At 41.9% G+C, this 21,803-nt stretch overlaps 1 protein-coding gene and 1 pseudogene across 1 annotated transcript in view; one reads left to right on the top strand and one right to left on the bottom strand.

Moving 5' to 3' along the window:
• The window catches only part of NOTCH2 (notch receptor 2), a 127,798-nt gene that overhangs the window by 45,439 nt on the left and 60,556 nt on the right, over positions 1 to 21,803 (bottom strand). Inside the window, exon 5 of the mRNA XM_028154207.2 lies at positions 15,291 to 15,413. Within this exon, the coding sequence (XP_028010008.2) occupies positions 15,291 to 15,413 (123 nt within the window). The remainder of the gene's footprint in view (positions 1 to 15,290; positions 15,414 to 21,803) is intronic.
• Positions 6,198 to 6,601, top strand: LOC129147999 (ubiquitin-conjugating enzyme E2 D3-like; annotated as a pseudogene).

Here is a 21,803-nt window from a genome sequence, read left to right as displayed (position 1 = left end):
AGTGAGTTGTGTGAGTGAGATGTGTGAATGAGTTGTGTGAGTGAGATGTGTGAGTGAGTTGTGTGAGTGAGTGAGATGTGTGAGTGAGTTGTGTGAGTGAGTGAGGTACGTGAGTGAGTTGCATGAGGTGTGTGAGTGAGTGAGATACGTGAGATGTGTGAGTGAGTGAGTAAGGTATGTGAGTGAGTTGCATGAATGAGTGAGGTGTGTGAAATGCATGAGTGAGTTGCATGAGCGAGTGAGTTGTGTGAGTGCATGAGCTGCGTGAGTGAGGTGGATGAGTGAGTGCATGCATTGGCAATGACTTCCCCCACAGCAGATGATGCCATTTATTACAGAAAGCTTTGCTCCCTTCCTGCACTGGCAGACATGCTACCTCAGATACAGACAGATGTATAAGTAGGATACAGGTGGGATTTAGAAATAAATGCATGACTGAGAAAGTAGGTGAAGAGTTACTTTAACCTGGAAATTACTGAGAATCTTGTCTCTTACACTTATGCTAACTTAAATATCTATGCTACCCTAAAACCAAATGACTTGCTAAATGTGAGCAATTTGGTATTGTAACAATTATGGGTATGTATTTTTTGCTAAGATTGTAGTTTCTCTATCTTGAAAAGGGACATATATTCATTAATTGTTTTTATTTTATAAGTACTAAACAAAATGGAAGAAAGCCATATTTTGGTTTTTATGATTATAGCAAATGTGCTAGCTAATATAACATCCTTTTTCATGCATGTGCTTCAAAATTTATTTTACAAAGGAGATGGACCTCTGGCCACTCAGCTGTGATGCACTCTCAAGTTACAAACTGTTTGTCCTTCTGAAGCTGCCACATTAAATCCAATATCTCTAAAATGAAGGCTTTAATCTTCAAAAAAATGTGAGTAATTTGGGTATTATTTTTCTTTTTGACTAGCTTTGTGATAATTCTGAGTATAAGACACTGTGTTTAAAAATATCTCATGTATTCCTTATGCATTACAATTCCCAGACACTTAAATATTGTAATAAGACAGACGAGATAAATAAACAGTGCCTGGAATGCAAGTTTGGCACTCTTGGGAGAGGAAACCAAAAGTCATTGATTGCCCACTAGGAAGCAGGCACTAAGCTTGAGCTGTAACAAAAATTATGTCCTTCACGGCTGAGAAATCAGGCTCAGAGAGGTATAGTAACTTGCCTAGTGTGAAGTTTTCTGCACTCAAGGAGAGCTGGGATTTGAACTGGAGCTACCTGACTCTAAAATTCCTAACAAAGACTTGAGATGGGAATCTCACTTATCAAAACCAACTCTGCGTTCCCAATCGCACAAAGTGGAGAGGATGGAGGTGAGGATTCCAATCATGACTCACACAATCTGATTACTGAAAAAACTTAGGAGTGCAAATGACTATCCAAATAGCCAATGTACTTTTGGGTATAGCTCACTATTTTTTGAATGAGATTGACTTTTGAAGGCTAAATACCATCACTGGACACCTTAGGACTAGCTGTCTGTCAGATATGGTTCATTAGAAAAATCAAATCTAGAGCCAAGAGCACACTGGTGTAGAATTTTCTACAGAATGGATCATTTTTCTCTAAGTTTCAGGCTCATTTCTCCAGAACAACATCCCTTCCCAAGCTCATTTCTGCCAGAATTCTTTTTTCTCTCCTCCTAGTTCCAATTCTAGCAACCAGTTTTTAAATTCAGAAGGTAGAAAACAGTAACCCATGGGCCACTACAGTTGCTTGTCCAAAAGTTCCCAATGGGACATTTACTAAGACACTGCTTCCTTCATGTCACCACCCTCTTGGCACAGGAGGAAACCAAGGCAGAAGCCTACAAATAAGAAATAAGGCTCAGAAAGGTCAGGTAACCTTCCCAAGGTCATAAAACAGTAAGTGAGAGCACTGCCACTCAGAGCCAGATCAGTCTGACTCTAAATCTACTGCTTTCTACCACAGCTCAGTTACCTATCCAGCCCTAGATTTGACCAACAAGATCTACAGACTAGGTCCCTGATCCTTGGGTCCTAGAGCACTCTGAGAGGACATAGAAGCATGAGACAATTAAAGAACACCCTTTTTAGAAATGAATACAGGCAGAAGGTCACTAAATATTGAAGTAGGAAAATTTCGTGGTGATTATCTGGCGGGATTGGGTGCATTTATGTTATTCATCTTGGACTGGAGAGAGATGCTCACTGAGGGTGGTAAGGTTAGGTCTTGAAGACATCAACATGACTAAAGTGTATTCTTTGGCTTGGGTTTAAAAGGAGAAAGGTTGGCCAGACAGACTGGTGTGGCTCAGTGGTTGAACATCAACCCATGAACCCGGAGATCATGGTTTGATTCTCGGTCAAGGCACATGCCTGGGTTGCGGGCTCGATCCCCAGTATGGGACGTACAGGAGGCAGCCAATCATTCCTCTCCCTTCCTCTCTCTAAAATCAATTTTTTTTAAAAAGCACATATTTAAAAGGAGAAAGGTTGGCCTGGCCAGTTGGTTAGAGCACCGTCCCATATACCGAAAGGCTGTAGGTTCCATCCCCGGTCGGGCACATACAGAAGGCAACCTATTGATGTTCTTGTTCTCCCTCCCTCCCCCTTCTTCTCTCTAAAATCAGTGGGTATATCCTGAGATGAGGCTTAAAAAATAAAATAAAAGGAGGAAGTTTGGAGCTCGTTTGAAGCTTTGAATTCGACTAGGAATTCTAAATTTGATACAACAAGCAAAGGGAGTTATCATGGGTTCATGGGTGGGAGAAGACAGGATCAAAATTGCCTTTGAAGATTAGTCTGCCCGTAGAATATAGGAGGCACTAAAAGCGAACAGCTTTCTGTTAACAGGGAGAGAAGGAGAGAGCACCAAGTTATGAGCGACCTGGCACATAAACGCCTCTGGTGAAGCGGGAGAGCTGGGTCGCTGCCATGCCTGACCACGCTACTAAGCCTTCCATCCAACAAGTCTCAGCATGTGGCATCATCGGTCTTAGCAAACACACTTCGCTGGTGAACTCCAAAATATGTTGTAGGGAGCTCAGTGAGGCAAGTGTTTGAGGGCATCAGGGACCGCTCCCCCGCCCCCCCCCCCACCACTTTCTAATTTCACCTGCCAGATATTGCAGCTATGGCCATTTAATACCGGGACTAAGGCCCTCCCCATTTTCTGTGTGTAACAGAAAAAGAAATCACTTGTTTTTAGAAAGTGCCATTTCTGGACTAACCACCATGAGCCTGGACTAACTTGGTATGAGATGTCACTCTACCAAATCCTTTGCTGACACCTTAAACGCTTAGAGCCTCCTGTGGCTACTGATAATTTTCTGGCTGACAGTTTGCCTCATAAACATATCTCAAATACATATCTTCCCTTCACATATTTCACTCTGGCCACGATGCCTTACTGTCAGTTCCTTAAACATTATCTTCTTTCCTACCCCAGACCCTCTGCATTTCCTGTTCTCTCCACCTCACATATTCTTCCCCCTCTACTTATGTGGCTAGTTACTTATCCTTGAAGTAACTAGTGATCTCCCTGTCACTTAGGTAGATCTCCAAATTCACATCCACAAGGGCAGGGACTGGGTCTGCCATGCACCTCAGTGTACATGCCACGCACTGTACCAGACACTTGGTGTCAGTGGAGAAGTAGACCTCAGACCTAATCTAACATGCTCATTTTTACAGATGAGGAAATTAGGGCCAGAGAGGTACAGTGACTTGTCCGCATCTGTACAGCTAGCTGGAAGAACAATTGGACAAAATAAAAAATGGAAATTGTTAAGTGCTGATGGTAGATCAAGTTAGTCTTCAAAACAGGGAAGGAGATGCTGAGCTGACTGCGGAGGGACAGGGCAGGAGTGAAAAACAGGGAAGAGCAAAATGCCTCCGCAGTGCTACTGAGGAGAGGACACTGTGACTTCACCATCAGAAACACGCCTGCTGTGCTGGTTTTACAGGAGTGGGGTAGCTTTTGTGCCGATCTTTTCTTACTGCCCCATCCTATTGTCTGGAAAGCATAGGGTACATTGTGGGTCCAACCGTGGCAGTAAATATAAGAGGACGGTACGGAAATGGAAACCATGGCCTGGACCGCACCAGCATCAAGCTCTAGCCCAGGGGGCCGCGTGAGCTGTAATGCACTGGGATACAAACAGCTTGTTGTGGCTCTCAAGACACCACAAACAAACCATCCATCTGACCTGGAGTCACAAGTGACTGTGAAGTATGAGGGGGGATGGGTGGAGGGGAGGGGGGCATGATCACTGAGCCTTAGCACTTTGGGAAGAAGCCCCCTCCCTTCCTAGTCATCTCTCAACTGTGAAGTGTGTGGGAAAAACTTTTATCACATCAATGGCCCTGCTAAGGGTCAACTCTCATTGCAACAACAATCACCACATGAGAACATATAAAAAAAGAGCTGGGCTGGCCCTTGCCCTGACCCTGCTACCTCCTCTCTTCCGTGGTTAAATCAAGAGAATTCAGTCTCCAGTACACCCTTCAACCAGCAGTCGCCAAGCTCATCTTTCCATTTCAGAGCAGAACATTCTTACAACCTCTGTCCTGCGAGACCTTCTCCTCTAAACACAGTTTTCCATTCCGCAGCTGAAGTGGAAGAACAGACGTCGAGTTGCCCATTCTGCTGCCTGCTCGGCACTAAAGCTGGTTGAAGCATTCCATAAAAACACCGGAGTCCATGGGGTCTGCCTAATGAGAGAATGTGTGTGTGCACAAAGCACTGGTGTGTACACAAGACCTGGGTATGCAGTGGTTAAGGGGAGAGTGTAGGGGTGAGGGATACACGTATGGATAAATGCAAGACGCTCAGTGAATGTGAATGTTGCCACCATTTCTAGATGCCATGACCTTTTCTCAGACTCCTCAAAAGCCTAGTTTCCCTGCATCCTGACCAATAAATTTTCTAAAGAGTCACACCGAATGATATCAACATGTACAGTGGATTGTGCATTTTGCATGTGAAACGCATTGATGACTTCCCTTCTACTTAGGATGAAATTCTAAATCCTATCCAGGTTCTCTGCCTACCTCTCCAGTCTCTCCCTTTGAACCACCACTGGCTCTACCATTCTGGTTCCCACCCCCACCCCTCATTTGTTTATATCCTCCTCTATTTATTCTTTTTAAAATATTTTATTTTATTGATTTCAGAGAGAGGAAAGGAGAGGGAGAAACATCGATGAGAGAGAAACATTAATTGGCTGCCCCTGGCATGCTCCCTCTGGGAATCAAGCTTGCAACCCGGGCATGTGCCCTGTCTAGAAATCGAACCAGCAACCTTCTGGTGTTTGGGATGACGTCCAACCAACTGAGCCACACTGGCTGGGCCTCGATTTTTTTTTTCAATGTCTTATAGTCTTCCGAGTACAGGTCTTTTACCACCTTGGTTTATTCTTAGGTATCTTATTTTTTTTGTTGTTGCAATGGTAAATGGGATTGTTTTTTTTTAGTTTTTCTTTCTAAGAGTTTATTGTTGGTATATAAAAATGTCATCAATTCCTGAATGTTAATTTTGTATCCTGTTAATTGCTAAATTTATTGATTAAATCTAGCAGTTTTTTGGGTGGAGTCTTTAGGGTTTTCTATGTATAATATCATGTTATCTGTGAATAATGCCAGTCAGCCCTCTTTGATAGTGGTCCTCCTCTTCCAATTGCTTCCATCTGCTTGAAGTAGGCAAAGAAGCCATGTTTTCTTAATTCCCTAAAGCTGCTACTGACTTCAACCAGTAAACATTCATTCATTAAGCCATTTCTAGGTACAAGATACTGTTAAGCTCTTAACTGATTGTCAAATGTAATCCTCTCATACAATGACTCCAGTTTTACGATGTAGTACAGGTCTGGTCCACACTGAGGAAAGACACTAAAGTATCTCAGAGAGATAAGGAGAGAGATCCCAAAAGAACCCAAGCACAGCCCTAAATTTGGAGGGATAAGGGTGGGTCAGAAACAAATGGAAAGGTAATGCCCCAATTTGTTCATTCATTCACTTATTCAATAAAGATTCAATAAAGATGTATATACTATGTGCCAGGCCTGACCTATACACACTGGGGCTATAATGGTGAATAAAACAGTTATGGCTTCTATCCTGCAGAACTTATAGACAAATACAGGTTTTACAACCAAACAATTATACAGAGGGCAATAACAGCTCTAATCAGTGTGTGCTGTCTTGGGAGCACAGAGTAGGACAACAGAGAAGAACTAAATTCTCCAGTCCACTTGAGGATAATATGTTTCATTGGCAAACTACAATTATGGGACTAATGGCATCTCATATGAAGGCAGTGTATTTTTTTTTTATAATTCATTTTCCTATAGACTATCCCTCCAAGCCACCTAAGTTTGCAAGAACAACAAGAATTTATCATCCAAATATTAACAGTAATGGCAGCATTGGGCTCCATATTCTAAGATCATGATGGTCTCCTGCTTTAACTATTTCTAAAGTTCTTTTATCCATTTGTTTACTGCTATGTAATTCAAACCCGGATGACTCCCTAGTACCAGAGATTGCACGAGTCTTAAAACAGAGATAAGCACAACAGAGTATCTTGGGAACAGACTCAGAAACATGCCATCTAATGCAACCTAACATAAGAATAAGCTGCATTATAGCTGAATAAACTTTAAATTACTGAGACACACACACACACACACACACACACACACACACACACACACACACTTCATATGTTAGCCAGGTGGTGGAGGGAGTGTGTATGTGTGTGAGAGTGTGTGTGGGAAGGGGATGAAGTGGAGCGTATTTTAGGCTTAAGGAAGTGTATGTGCATACGTTTGAATAGAAGAGAGAACATGGCTCATTTGAGGTAATGAAAAAACCCCTGTGAGATTCAATTACAAGGCATGCATCAGGGAGATATGGCTGCAGAGGGAGTTATGTGCAGAGCCTTGGAACTCTATCCAGAGACAAGGAGGACCCACCAAAGTGTTTTAAGCAAAGAAACCACACGATCCATTTGTGTTCAGGAAGCACACTCTGCTGCTGCAGGGAGAATGCACGGAACTCCATCTCACCCTTGCAGGTCAACAGCAATTTAAAACACTGGGGGGTTCCAGGGCTCCCGTGGCCACTCTAGCAACGAGAAAGTCAGTGCATCCGGGGCAAATTCCAGATGCAGCAGCACCTAAGAGCGTCCAGGCTCAAACCGTGAATGACAAGCAGCGGATGCTGTGCCAATGCTGGACGTTCTGAGAGCTGAGCCCTGGCACAGAGAAGAAAATGGTGCCAAGCTTCGGTCCCCCTGCCAGGAGGCTCACGCTCTGGCTCTCTCCTTCCACACACCTCCCTCCATGGGCTGCTGGGCTGTTATACCAGTTTATGTAAAGACCCCTTCACTTCCCTGGGAGGAAAAACTAACTGCAGCAGGGATTCCAAAGAGAATCAACCTACTCTGTTTATGGGCAAGCAGTTACCGTGAGGAGAAAGAGTAAAATGGAAAAAACAACACCTATTAAAACATTCTGAAATATGAAAGATGAGGAACATACCACTTAAGATGTACAAGAAGAGCATACTTGTGAAAAATATTCACTTCCAGAAACTAATACATTTTAGAAAGAATTGGTTCAAGAAATTTAAACACATGTAGGTCTAAAAAGAAATGAAAAATATAGGACATTGGACTCTGATGAAAGGAGGCAGGCTGAGAGAAAGGCAGAAATAGAGAGGAACTAGATTCAATGAGTTTAAATATTATAATAACATAAAATGCAGTTCAAGTAAAAATCAGAATTGGAAGCTACAAAGGACAGAACTAATAATGAAGAAAAAAATCAGTGTTGTGAAGGAAAAGCTTAAAAAATTCTCATAAAGTGCTAAGGAAAAAACAGCAAATTATAATAGTAACGGAGAAGATTTCAGCCATGGGGAAGAATGAAGACCCAATGTAAAGATAATAGGTTCCTGAAAACACAAAAACAAATGAAAAAGACACCATTTTCTGAGGTAAGATCAGACTTAAGTCTGCAGCTCCAAAGGGCTCAAAAAGTACTGGGGTAAAACACCTATAACCAATATTGGTTGAAGATTTGATTTGAGAGAGAGGAGAGGCAGAGCCTGAGACTGACATGTCTGACATGGGACTTCCCTCTAATACTCACAACAAGAAGCAAAGGAACAATGTCTAGAAACTTGATAAGATTAATTTTTGGCCCAATAATCCAATATCTAGGCAAGATGCTCTTTGTATAAGAAGGCAACTAAAATCCAAAAACCCAAGAGTTCTGAAGATATGCCAACATTTAACTTTTCTGGGGCAAAAAAATACTCAAAGATGTACTCATTTAACTGAAAAGAATAAATAAAAATAAATAACTCAGAAAAGGTTGTGATATAAATGTACTGGTAGTTAACACAAAGCAAGTCACACATAGAACAAGTCTAAAACATTATCAATTGGATTATAAAACCGTATAAATATCAAGAATAACTTTTAAAGAATATGTATAAGATTTTAAAATTCAGTACTAATAATACTGATATATGAATTTTTGAATGCCAGATCATAGAAACAAAATCTGCAGAGTAAAGAGATAATACTCCTCATCTTGCAGAAAAGGCAATTGGTATACAGTTTCATTTTGACACTGAAAAATAGAGAAGTGGATTCAAATCCAAATTTTTCTAAACATGTATTCCTTTAGCAATAAAAAGAACACCTCACCTCTCTCTATTGTCCTCATGGACCATTTCCACTTCCTTAAATGACTTAAGCACATGGCTTTATGTTCTTCTCACTCTTTCCTCTCCCATCTCCCATGAAATCAGTATCTGGGTTGGAGACTAATAACGTCATTTGAGCCAAGAGTTCTTAATTTTCTCAACAGACCTCCACATCTACTCCATATCACGAACATACTCACATTCGGGATCTCATTATGTGACATTCATTGTTCCCATTCCAAGATCTCAACTTGGTTACACTCTCTGACTATAACTTCCACCTCTCTCCTTTCCCATTCCCAACAATCATTTCACCTAATTTATCCACCACTAAAACCTGTAAAAGTAAGCCCCTCCTAAATAACCCAGTTCATTAACCAACCCCTTCTAGCTGTCTTAACTCTTAGTCTAGCCAAGGTTCTATCACATGAATAAAGTTTCTGTCCCCTATAGCTCCGGCCCTGCAGCTTCCTTTCTTCCCTTTCGAGCTGTACAAAATCTTAAGTGACTATGCCCACTCCTCCCTTTCCTCCTTCCTCAACACCCACTTTTCTTTTTAACCCCTTGCAATCTGGTCTCTTTCTCTCCTTTATATTGAAACCACATTTTAGAAGATTTCCAATGACTTCAAAAATTCTGATTAACTGCATAATTTTCATTCTTATTTGAGTCTCCTGGTTGTCACTCATTCAATAACCACCGTTTGCTAAAACTGGACCTGGGAATGCCAGTTCCCAGCCCTCCAGAGGCTGAGAGTCTACAAGGTGAAGCAAGCATATAAACCAGGAAGAGGAGTGAAATACAACAGGTGCCACAACAGAGGCATGCAGAGTCGAGTTGAGGGCACAATCTTACAATGCACCCAACTCAGTGATGCTATAATGGCGAGCTTCTTCCCAACTCCCACACCCCCTTTTTCTCATCTTCCTTCTTTGAATCCCTTTTCTCACCCATTTTCTTTAATGCAGACATTTCTCACAATTCAGGTCCCAACCCTCTGTTCTTCTCACTCCACGCACTTTCCCTTACAGGCTTGATACATTCCCAAGGCAACCAAAAACAAGACTCGAAATTTAAGTCCCTCGCTCCCACTTCTGCTCTGACCTCCTGGGTCTTACACTTGGAAAACTCACCTCAAACTCACCATCATCTCTAGCCCATTTCTCTGTCAACAGTCCCCACATTTTCCTATTACTCAGATTCAAAACAGAAGTTAACTCTTCTCAATCTACCCCCTCATTCGATAGAGAACTTAGATGGTCCCCAATTCCTGTCCATCTTTCTTTCAAAGTCACGTCTATTCGTACTTTCTAACTCCTATGTGGTTATGTAGACTTATTTCTTTCTAAGCACTTGACCCTTCTTTAAAGATAGAAAATGATATCTTTCTTCATGTCTCTTACAGCATCCAGCATAGTATATTTGACTACAACCGTTATTCAATAAATATCTGTCACTGAAGCTACCTTATGACCATTCAGTGGGGGCCTTTAAAAGCCATGAAGTGAAACTGAGCCTTGCCTGGAATATAGCCAAATCCAGACACTGTGTCATGGACGAGGGCAGAAAAATCTCTCTTGGTTTCCACTCCTGCATTTAGTGGGGGCTATACTAACCCCCTACCCCTGTCCCCACCAACACAACCACTAATCAGCTCTGGGGTGAGGGTGCTTCAGGCCAGCACTCTGGCAGTCTGCCCAACTGACAGTAAACTGAAATTGGGGTAGGGAAGCAGAATTCCAGAAAACAGGCTTATTATCAAGACCTCGCAACCGAGTTGACAGCAGAGAAACTGAAATGCGAGCTGCATTTTCCCCTTCCCCATACGGAATGCGAAGGAGAAAACTGCTATAGGCCCAGATGTAATTAAATCGTTTCCACCCTCAACCAAAAAGAGCAGAAAAGGGGCTGTGAGGGGAGTCTCCTCAGAGCATAGCTGGTCACCAACCAGAGGCCGGATGGAATGGGAACATTCAGTTCAAAATCAAAATACCACCATGAAAAGACTCCACTTCCTGCCAGAAGGAGCTCACGCAGCACCTCTGGTGGTATGCTCCTAGCTGATTTGTGCCAAAAAATTTTACTGAAATTGGAGCAGCCAACAGCAAAGGGAGTCTGAGCCCACCTTCAGGCTCGTCATGTTATAAGGGAGCTGAGAGACGATGTGGTCGGTTTTATTAGACTCACGTCCCACCTAACTTCCATTGTTCACTTCTGCTCCATGTCCCAGAGCACTATTCCAAGCCCAAGCTGAAATTACATTTCTGGGTTAATAACAAGCACAGGAAAATAAATCACGTCTGCCCTAGGAGTGAACCCAAAACCAAAAGCTGCCAGAGAGGAATTTGTGAGTGGAGTTTAGAGGCAACTTTAATTCTGAAGGAAATGAACCTTTAAAAAGAAAATCCAAATAACAATCTACGTAGACAAAACATTAATCTGCACTGCCGTAGTTAATTTGGGGGCCTTTCATAACTTTTGTTTTCTTAGGTGGCTATCTGCCAGAGCAGAACTTCTCTCATAAGATGGCAGATGGCTTGGGGCCAAATACAGTAACAGTAAAAACACGTGTGCTTGGGCTCCGTCTGATCCTCGGGTGTACTTCCATTTCGTAAAGGGAACTAACTCCATGACAATCTACCAATAAAAAACGAAATCATTTGTCCAATTCCATTTCTTTCCTCTGCCTGGCTTTTAGCTTGTCCAGAAGGGTGGTAGCTCTGGAAGGCATAAACGGATACCAGCCTAGAGAGTCACATCAAGTAGAAAGGTTCTGTGATGGGCTAGAAATCAGGCCTGCACACCATTGATGGGGGAACCGCACCAGAGTGTGGCCATCATGCTTTTTTCCAGTGAGGCCAACACAAGCCCACCCTCTACCTACCAGGATCAAAGAGGATACACCCACATGGTAGCAGCCATGGTAATACCAAAGAACATCTTTGCCGCTAAAGTAGTGTGGTCCAATAGAAATGTCTCAGAGACAAAGATGTAATTTTTTAAAACATATTTTTATTGATTTCAGAGAGGGAGAGAGAGTTAGAAACATCAACGATGAGAGAGAATCATTGATTGGCTGCCTCCTGCAGCCCCCCACTGGGAATCGAGCCTGCAACCGGGCATGTGCCCCTGATCAGAATTGAACCCAGGACCCTTCAGTCCACAGGCCAACGCTCTATCCACTGAGCCAAACCGGCTAGGACCACAGATGTAATTTAAATTTTCTGGTGGCACTTAAAAAGGGCAAAAGAAACTGGTAAAATTAACTTTAATATTATATTTTATCTAACTCTTTGTATCTAAAACATCATTTTAGCATCTAATAAATATTTAAAACATTATTAATGAGACATTTTACTTTTAGAAAAATCAGGTATTGTTCAGTTGTGGCACAATAGGTGTGTCTAGTGCTACCATATCAAACAGCAGAATTCAGAATGTTTTACAAGGTAATTGTTTGCTGAGTATAAACTCAAAAAGCTTTTTATGGCACCATTCATTCACCCACCCAATACGCCAATAAAGTAACTAAGAGATATTAGTTCCACGGTTGACAAATAAAGACATCAAAAAAAAGGGGGGGGGGGGGCTGACACATTTACCTGAAATCAAACCATAAACAGACTTGGGAAAACTCTGGTCATGTGAAGCCTGAAATTTGCTATAGAAGACCAAGCCTTCCACGTTTGTGCACATCCAACACAGGTCATACCAGGCTCTTCTCATTAAAAACATGGCAGATTCCCAAATCTCCACTTATTTCAAATTGACACCTAGTTTTTTTCAGCTCCACAATCCCATCCATTCTTTTTCAGATAGCTGGCAACTTCATTCCCTCTCCTAGAAACCTACTCCAACCCTTCCTTTTCTACTTTGTCAAAAGCCAGACAAAACAGTTCACGCTTAAACTCTACAGCTGGAAATTGTAAAGGGAATTCTGAACGAAGTTGTAATAAAGCTTTTAGGTATAATGAAAAAACCACCAGACTAAATAGTAAACATTGACTTAATATTCATTTTGAATCTCAAAGTAACAGGTAAACTTTTAAAATGGAAAAACACAAAGAGTTAAAGCACTATATCCTAGAATAATATAACTATAAATTAAACTTTAAATTTAAAAGAATAAAAGTTCTTAAAAATAAATAAATTTTTAAAAGACCACCCATAGAGTAAATTTGCATACGAAAGGACCACAGATTGAGCACAGACTTGGAGTTCAATAAGCCTAGGTTCAGCTTCTAGCAGGACCACTATGTGCCCTGAGTAAATGTTTAGCTCTTCTGAGACCCATCATCATCTGTTAAAAGGATATTTCATAAACTCTACCCCTCATACAGTTACTGCAAAGCTTACACAAACATTGCAATCAGCACTTATTGGGGTGCTAATAGACATTAGTTAACTCCCAGCCCCCAGCCCCAGTCACTTCTTTAGGTTGTATAAAGCAGAACATACTAGTACAGGGCTGAGGCCAGGAAGGACTTCATTCATATGAAGTGGGAGAACCTTGGACTTTATCCTGTTGGTGGGGAGGAGAGCAAACAACAAGGTTGTCACTGGAAACCCAAGAATTGGGAGGAGTGACACAGAGGAAGGAAAACTGTGGTGAGAGACCAAAGAAAGGGGCCACTTTAAACGACAGCAGATCAAAGTAAATAAATATTGCCACACTGGATTTACCCTTCATTTCTGCCATCTTTTCTAGAAATACAAGAACACATGGAGAAAGAAACCTCTTACAAGGAACTTCACAGGAAAGAGGAATTTATTAAACATGCTGGGGTAAGAAGTGTTGGTAAATTATCATTTCACTGGGAAAACTTCCCCCATGATGGGGTTTTCCTATTTCATATCAAAGCAGGAGACCGAGTGTGGTATCAAAGAAAAATCAGCAAAGAAATCACAATTATCATTTCATCCTGACTGTTCAGAGATTAGAACCACATGGAGCCCCTCTCCCGCGGGGCAAGGGAGAGAAGAGAATGGGGCCAAGCATCTCATCCCACCCAACACCACTGCGAGGGACATTAAAAAGAGAAAAACTCAAATCTTTCCAGTTATTGTCATGGGAATTAACTTCATAATAATTTTTTAAGGTGGAAATAAATGGCCTTTGAAAAATCTACCAGAGAAATGGCAAAAGCTAAAGAGAGAAGGAGACAGAAAGAGCAGAGGTTTGGGAGTGAAGGCGTAGGATCAAGACACCAAGTAGAAATTCTAGGGGAAATCCAATTCTAGGAAACCCAGTGGGAAAGTATTAAAAATGGACAGTTTGGGGATTAAAAGCAGAAATGTGTGCCTTTCCAGGAAATCGTGTTATTGAAGTTTTAAACCCTTTTAACCTTTTTTTACTAATAGTCTACAGCTCTAAAAAGTACTCTAAATAATTAGCTGCTACAGATAAGGGAAAGCAATTCTTAGCACTAAATACCAGGTAGGGTTGGCGGCAATCCAACATCAAGACTTCTCTGCTGGGCACCATCCCTCATGGGTACTGTAGTTTCTTCTTTATATCATAACTTATTCTTGGGTTTCCACATTAACTCAATCAATTTATCTCAAAAAAGGCTCAGTTCTTAATCACTTAATCAGTTCTTAATTGTCTCCACTTTCAGTTAGATAAATAAACAGAAATGGGATCTGAATGTCTGCAAAAAATCACTTAGCTTTCAAACAGAAGTGGAAAATCTGCCTAAGACAATATCAGAAACTTCCAAGAGGTTGTAAAATCAAGCAAGGCTACTCGTCTAATATCAGAGGCAAAAAAGAGTCTATTTTTGTCCTATGTGCAAAAAGGATACGAAAGAGGGAAAAATAGCAATGTGGATGGGTGTCATAAAAATGTATCAAGAGCACCTGCCCAGCCCTTTGCATAATTATAGGACACAACAATTAAGATGAGATGGAGTTCTGTCTGTGAACAAACAATAAGCTCTGAACTCTTGAGGTCTCTATAACTTACTTGTACTTTTTTTTTAAGTTGGAAGAGGAATATTCTAATAGCCTTTCCATATAATTATGAATATTCTTTGATATGACACCAAAATTTGACAAGTTGTAATCCCCTCCCCGGTTTTATTGAGATATGACTGACATATAACATTGTGTAAGTTTAAGGTACACAATGTGATTATTTGATATGCATAGATATTGCAAATATTTACCACCATGAGATTAGTTAACACATCCATTACCTCACATACTGGTAGCTACCATTTGTGTGTGTGTGTGTGTTTGATAAAAACATTTATATCTTTACATTTAAGCATGTTCCTTTCCTCTCAGATATTTATTACGCATCTACTATGTTCCAGGCAATGTGCTGCTTTTCCCAGATAACCTCCGAGTCCGTCAGTAATGCTCTTCTCTCACAGCTGCCCCAGCAGCTAGCATGGTGCCGAGTTCAGAGCCATGCCCAGTTAAGTACCTGTGAACACATTTCTTTAAGTGAACACAGGAGAACGTAGGTGGTCAGCACAACGATCTAGCACAGAGACCCTGGTGAAAGGCGCCTACTTCTATAACAGCCTGCCTCTGGTTACCAATCCGTGCCCCAGCCTGGCCGATTCACCACACGGTACGTACCTGTCCACTGAGGGGGGCAGCGGCAGTTGTAGGTATTGACCCCATCCACACAAACCCCTCCGTTCTGACACCGGTGGTTAGGGCAGTCATCAATATTCCGCTCACAGGTGCTGCCTTCAAAACCTGGTGAGAGAGAGCAAGAGAAAATGATGAATTCTCTGCGGAAGAAATGATCTCTCTCTTCCCCCAGGACACGGTCATCGAACAGCCCTACTTCACTATTTCAGTTCAGCAGCCGGCAGCTGCTCAACCCAGGACTCACTCCATTAACAAAAGTCCCCAATCTTCTGCCTTCTCTTGCCTCCAGCATAGCTAGACAGTTGGAGTGACTCATTATGCCAATGGCATGCTTTCGCAGTTACCTCATAAGTATTTCAAAGTGTTTCATGAAATAAAAGCCTAGTGAAGATAAATCTCTACTTGGGACAGCTTTTTACTGGTTCTTAAAAAAAAGGATATTAGATTTACCCCAGCTCCATGCTAGATTAATGAGAAGAACAGATAAAAGCTTATCTCATTAGATTTAAATTCCTTTTTTCCCCCCCTTGGGATGACTGTTTGGGAAAACTAGGGGGGCGGGGGTGAAAGGCGTAAGAAAAATACTGAACTTAAAGTCTGAAGATATAAGTCAAGTTCCAACCTCACTACCTATAAGCTACTTAACACATGGTAAATTCCTAACTCTGAATCAGCTTCCTCGTCTGTAAAATGAGGCTGACTCCACCTGCCTGGCCTGCTTTTCTAGGTTGTTTTAAGTGCCACATTACAAGACAAATGCAAAAGGAATATAAAAAGCTATCTTAAAATGGGGTGGCATTCTTACTAATTAAACTTCCCAACCCTTCAAATTCTTCACCCCACCTCTCTACATTTATAGCATTGCTTCCTTCCTCTCGATTTTCGTCATTTATGAAAAATGAAACTAGCACATCAAACTTCACCCCAACTAACCACAGTAATTTATATATTGGGCTTTTCCCTCCCTCTCTCTCTTTCCTACCAAATCCCTTAACTATTAAAATAGAAGACTACCAGCTTTAAAATGAGAGGATGTTCACTAAGCACTGTCCTACTTGAAATATAGTATGACTATGTACTTGGCCTCTTCAAAATGTCCCTTAAGGTTCCTCTCTCACACTCAAAGCACTTACTGAGTCTTATACGAGGCACTGGGGATGTAACAGAGAAGTGCAAGAGACAGAGTCCCTGCTTTCGGGGCATTTACAGGCTGGTGGCTGGGAAAGACATCAATCACACCTCGCTTTGTTCATTTTGCCACAAGCTACTGTGGTAGTCAGCCTACATCTGCTCTGTTACACTGGAACACGGCTTGTTTCTCCGAATGCAGCGGCAGTCATGTACGTGAGTACAGATCCAGTGGCCAAAGTGATTTCCCAGAGACCAACAGAAATCACCTCAGAGAAGACGGGGATGAATGAAAGCTTGACTGAAGAGAATTCTGGGCCTCTCTGTATTTGGTACTCAGGCCATTCAAGCGGATGAATCACGAAGCAAGCTTGAGAAAGACTATGAAAATGTTTATAGACTCAGATTTGTAAAAATGTATCATGTTACTCATTTATCTGTTTAATTCCTATAAACATCTTACAAAAGGGCTGAGTCAGAAAAAGGGATGATAAAGTGAGGGCAGATCTGCAGCTCCGCCAAGCAGCAGTCCCTGAACAAGAGCTGAGGTCTGTGTCCCTAGTCCGGTGCTCTTAATGGAAACAGTCTTGAGAGAAGTGAAAGATTCCTTTTTAGAGTGTGGGAGGGCCACCGGGCTCCTGGCCCACCGCTGCTAGAACTTGTGCGGGCTGGTGAGGTTCTAGAACTGGCAAAGGTCATCCTCCCCCTCGTTTGATCTCTCTGGGGACTAAGACTAAATATTCTTGACTAGGGTGTCAGGGAGATGTAACCAAACTGTAAGGATTGGAAACTGTGACCCTGAATTCATACAAGCCAATGCTACAACTAACTGAATTCACCAACCACAGACAAATTAAGAAAGCAGAAGCATTTCAGCATAACCACACATATAAGAAAGAAAATGTTCTCTTTGTATGACTGCCTGACTGTTTTTGAGGAACTTCTTCCCTGCCAACAGGTAGAAGGAGAGAGGTGAAAGAGAAATTCATGGTTAAAGCGTGGCCTCTGAGGCCAAACTGCCTAGGTCCCCTCTCCTCCCTGCCACGCAATACCTGAGTGAACATAGAAAAGTACTAACCCTTTTCTCTCTGAGGGAACTAATAGGACCTACCTCAAAGGGATGTTGTAAAGATTAAATGAGTTAGATATTTAAAAAACCTTAATTCAATAAATGGTGCTGGAACAATTAAATATCGACATGCAAAAGAATAAAGTTGGACTCCTTCCTCACACCATGCACAAAAATTAACTCAGAATGTAAGAGTCAAAATTATAAAACTCTTAGAAGAAAACTCAGGAGTAAAGCTCTGTGACTTGGATTAGGTAAAGCTTTCTTAAATATGACCAAAAGCACAAGCAAAAGAAAGCATAGTGTGAATGTCACCAAAATTAAAAACATTTGGGCTTCAAAGGAAACCATCAAGAATGTGGAAAGACAGCCTACAGAATGGGAAAAAATATTTGCAAATCACATATCTGATAAGAGATTTGTATCTAGGATCTATTAAAAACTCATATGTATAATGAAAATACAACATATATAATATAATAATAGGAAGACAACCCAATTACAAATGGGTAAAGGATCTGAATAAACATTTCTCCAAAGATGATATACAAATGGCTGATAAGCAGATGAAAAGATGCTTGACATCATCAACCATCAGGAAAATGCAAATCAAAACCACAGTGTGATATTACTTCACACCCCCTAGGATGGTGATAATAAAAAAGATGGATAATAACAAGTGTTGATGAGGATGTGGAGAAATTGGGAAATCTCTTACACTGTTGGTTAAAATGTAAAATAGTGCAGCCACTTTAGAATACAGCCTGGCAGTTCCTGAAAAGGTTAAATAGTTACCATATCTCCTAGTAATTCTTCTCCTAAGTATATATCCAAGAAAAATGAAAACATATGTCCACACAAAAACTTGTGCAAGAATGTTCATAGCTGCATTATTCATAATAGCCAAAAAAGCAGAAGTAGTCCAAACATCAATTCACTGACGAGTGAATAAATAAAATGTGGTAAATCCATACAATGGAATATTATTCAGCCATGAAAAGGAATGAAGTATTGATACCTCCAACAACATGGATGAACTTTGAAAACATCAAGTGAAAGAAGCAAATCACAAATGACCACCTATTATGTGTTTCTATTTATATAAAGTGCCCATAACAGGCAAATCTATAGAGACAGAAATTAGATTAATTGTTGCCTAATGCTGGGAGGGAATTGGGGGGAAGGGTGGGGACTGACTATTAATGGGTACAGGGTTTCTTTTGGAGTGATAAAGTTGACTATGGTGATGGTTACACATATCTGTGAACTAACTAAAGACAACTGAATTTTATATTTTAAAAGAGCACATTACACAGTATGCAAATTATATCTCAATAAAGCTCTTATATTGAGGAGAAAAGCACTTAAAACAGTACCTGATGCATAATAAGTGTTCTACATTTATTAGCTATTACTATTAATCAGTGGGATCAAAGCATCCCTTGGAGGCTATCCACTCTGATCCTCTTACGTTACAGATGAAGAAGCTGAGGGACACACGCCAAGTTTGCATGGCTAGTAGGTAGGAGTCTGTACTGCACTAGGAACTTCACCCAGTTTTGATCAGTCCGTTCTCGGGACCTTTGAGTTCTCTTTCAACCATCTGAAAAGCCGACCTTGGGTCAAAAGTTCCCACGTCTGAGAAAAACTCAAGCCAAACCAGTTCTCCAAAGTTAAGACAGAATTTATGCTTTAAAAATAGAGACACAGAACTCCTTTTGGAAATAGCTAGCAAATACTTGTAAGGAAGCCTACGCCACGGGGGTGGGTCAGGTTTATATGAATAAGTTACAGTGCAATCACTTCTTAAAACTATATTTTAAGGTTTTAGGGGAAAGGGAAACAGACGAGTCTCGGACCTGTGTGTGGGATGGGTGTAGCAGACTTACAGAGAAGCTCCCATGACCGTACGAAAAGGAATCTACTGCTGAAAGCCAATTCACGTCCTTAAAAGGCCACAAGGAGAGAAATTAAACTTAGCAGGAACGTTTTAAGGCTGTGCTGTTATAAAACTGTGGGCCATGTAGCTGATAAATAATGACAGTGAGGGTGGGGAGCAGAAGAGAGTCGTTTGAACTTGTCACCCCACACAGAGAACAGCATCTCTCAAGGGAGCATCCGCAGCTTTCCATTTTCAGACGCCAGGAGGTGTGAGGGTGGAAAGGCTGGGTGGAGAGGCACAAAGAGGAGAGCACAAAGGGAAAGGTGAGATGGCTCGGCCAGGGTTCTCAGGCCAGGCTGAAAGTCCTCAGGAAAAGTGTGAGGAAAAACCCAGGGGTACCGGGAATGGTGGGGACAAAGGCAAAAAAAGGTACAAGTCTACAAGTCTATCTCTCCCCCACGCCTGGGAAAAAGCCTGTCACAAAAGCAACTGGTCCCATTTTCTTAGCACACATCTCTCCTCCTCTGAATGAGCCCTGATAAACTCACTGACCCCCATGACTGGCCCATGAATCCCCCGGCCACTCCACCCACCCAGGCTGCACCTCGCTTTGGGATTCCCCTAATGCTTTCCACTTTCCTTTCTAACTTTATCACCAAGGAAGCCACAGAAATGAATAAGGGGATTCAAAAGAAATAAAGTCAGTACATATTTTAACATTATATAATACTAGAGGCCCGGTGCATGAAATCCGTGCATAGGTAGAGTCCCTAGGCCTGGCCAAAAATCAGGGCCGATCAGGTTCCCGCCTCCCCACCTCCTCCTTTCCTCGCTCCCTCAGTGCCCCGCCACCGCTGGTTGTCTGCCATGTTCTGTGCTGCCTCATGGTGGTCAGCACATGTCATAGCGAGCGATTGAACTCCCGGTCTCCCCCGTCTAACTCCTGAGGGGCCAATTTGCATATTAGCCCTTTATTATATAAGATAGGAATTCTCTTCTCTACCACATCTCAGTTCACTGACTTGTCAAATATTGAGTCTCAATTTTGTACCAGGCACTAGGTTAGGTGCTGGGGAAAACGTTAAAACAAGAGTGTCTACTGGGAAAGATAACACAAATAATCAGCTGGAGGTACTCAGGTTGCCAAAAGTCTCTGGAGGGTCTCAATCCCCAGGGGGGCAGGGAACACAGAAGGCATTTCAGTGAAATAGGTGCCTTTGATGCATTATAAAGAATGAGTTCTAGCCCAGCTGGTGTGGCTCAGTGGTTGAGCATCGACCTATGAACCAGGAGGTCACAGTCTGATTCCTGGTCAGGTCACGTGCCCAGGTTGCAGGCTCCATCCCCAGTGTGGGGCGTGCAGGAGGCAGCTGATCAATGATTCTCATAATTGATGTTTCTATCTCTCTTTCCCTCTCCCTTCCACTCTGAAATCAATTGAAAAAAAAAAAAGGAAAGAAAAAAAGAATGAGTTCTATATAAAAAGGTGTGTGTGGGGGGTGGCGGGGAGGTGATAGAAAGCTGGGGAAACAGCATGGGCAAAACCACTGAGCGAGCGTGGGAGAACAGGAAACACTTCCAGGAATATCGAGGAAAGCTGGCCTCGGGGCCCGCGTCAAAGGAGCTGAAATACTGCGCCCTGAAAAGTGGCATGAGCAGACGTCTGCATCTGCTCCAGAGAAACCTGCCAGGATGTGACTACGGCGATGCCCAGGAGAACGTCACGTGCCCCTGCGAGAATGCGGGAGGAATTCTTGCCAACAGTTTTTAAGCTCAGCAACAACAGAGCAGACACAAAGCCACGAAATGTGTGTAAGCTTATTTCGATGATATGGGGATATGACACATAATCGCCCTGTGAAGTACAGGGGTGGTTTACAAAGGAGACATGTTCATTGATTGGAGAGGACAGATCAGACAGCTTTTTATGACGTTAAAAAAAAAAAAGCCACAGAGGAATAAAAAGGTGTGGGAGAGAAAGACAAGGGGAAAGAACCTTGAGGACTGTTCAATCCAGCTGTGAGCTCACAAGGCACAGCCAGGAGGTTCAAACGCTGCTTTCTGACTACCTGTGTGACTTTTTAAAATGTCCACAAACACCAAACCAGCCTAACTCATTCTCTCCCGGCTAGTTGGCCCTAACCCCAAAATACTGGGAGTCAATGATTCAGTAATTTATTTTCCATTTTGTTCTTATGTTAAAATTATTCTGGCAGAGTGCCCCTCCTCAGGGCATCTACTAAATACCTGATGAAGATTTGGATGAACGGTTGCTGATCCAAGGAGAAGACGAACTATGGTTCCTTGGTTTACGTCTATTAGTTCCCTCTTGAATATATTATTTTTCCTTCCCTCTACAGAGAAATACTTCTTTGTCACACAAGATGAGTCATTTCTGCAGTTTTAGTTCTCCCCC

This window comes from Eptesicus fuscus, chromosome 22, assembly GCF_027574615.1.
Source record: "Eptesicus fuscus isolate TK198812 chromosome 22, DD_ASM_mEF_20220401, whole genome shotgun sequence".
Taxonomy (NCBI): Eukaryota; Metazoa; Chordata; class Mammalia; order Chiroptera; family Vespertilionidae; genus Eptesicus; species Eptesicus fuscus.
The sequence above is the reverse complement of the archived record's forward strand: the minus strand, read 5'-3'. Positions and strand labels throughout refer to the sequence as shown.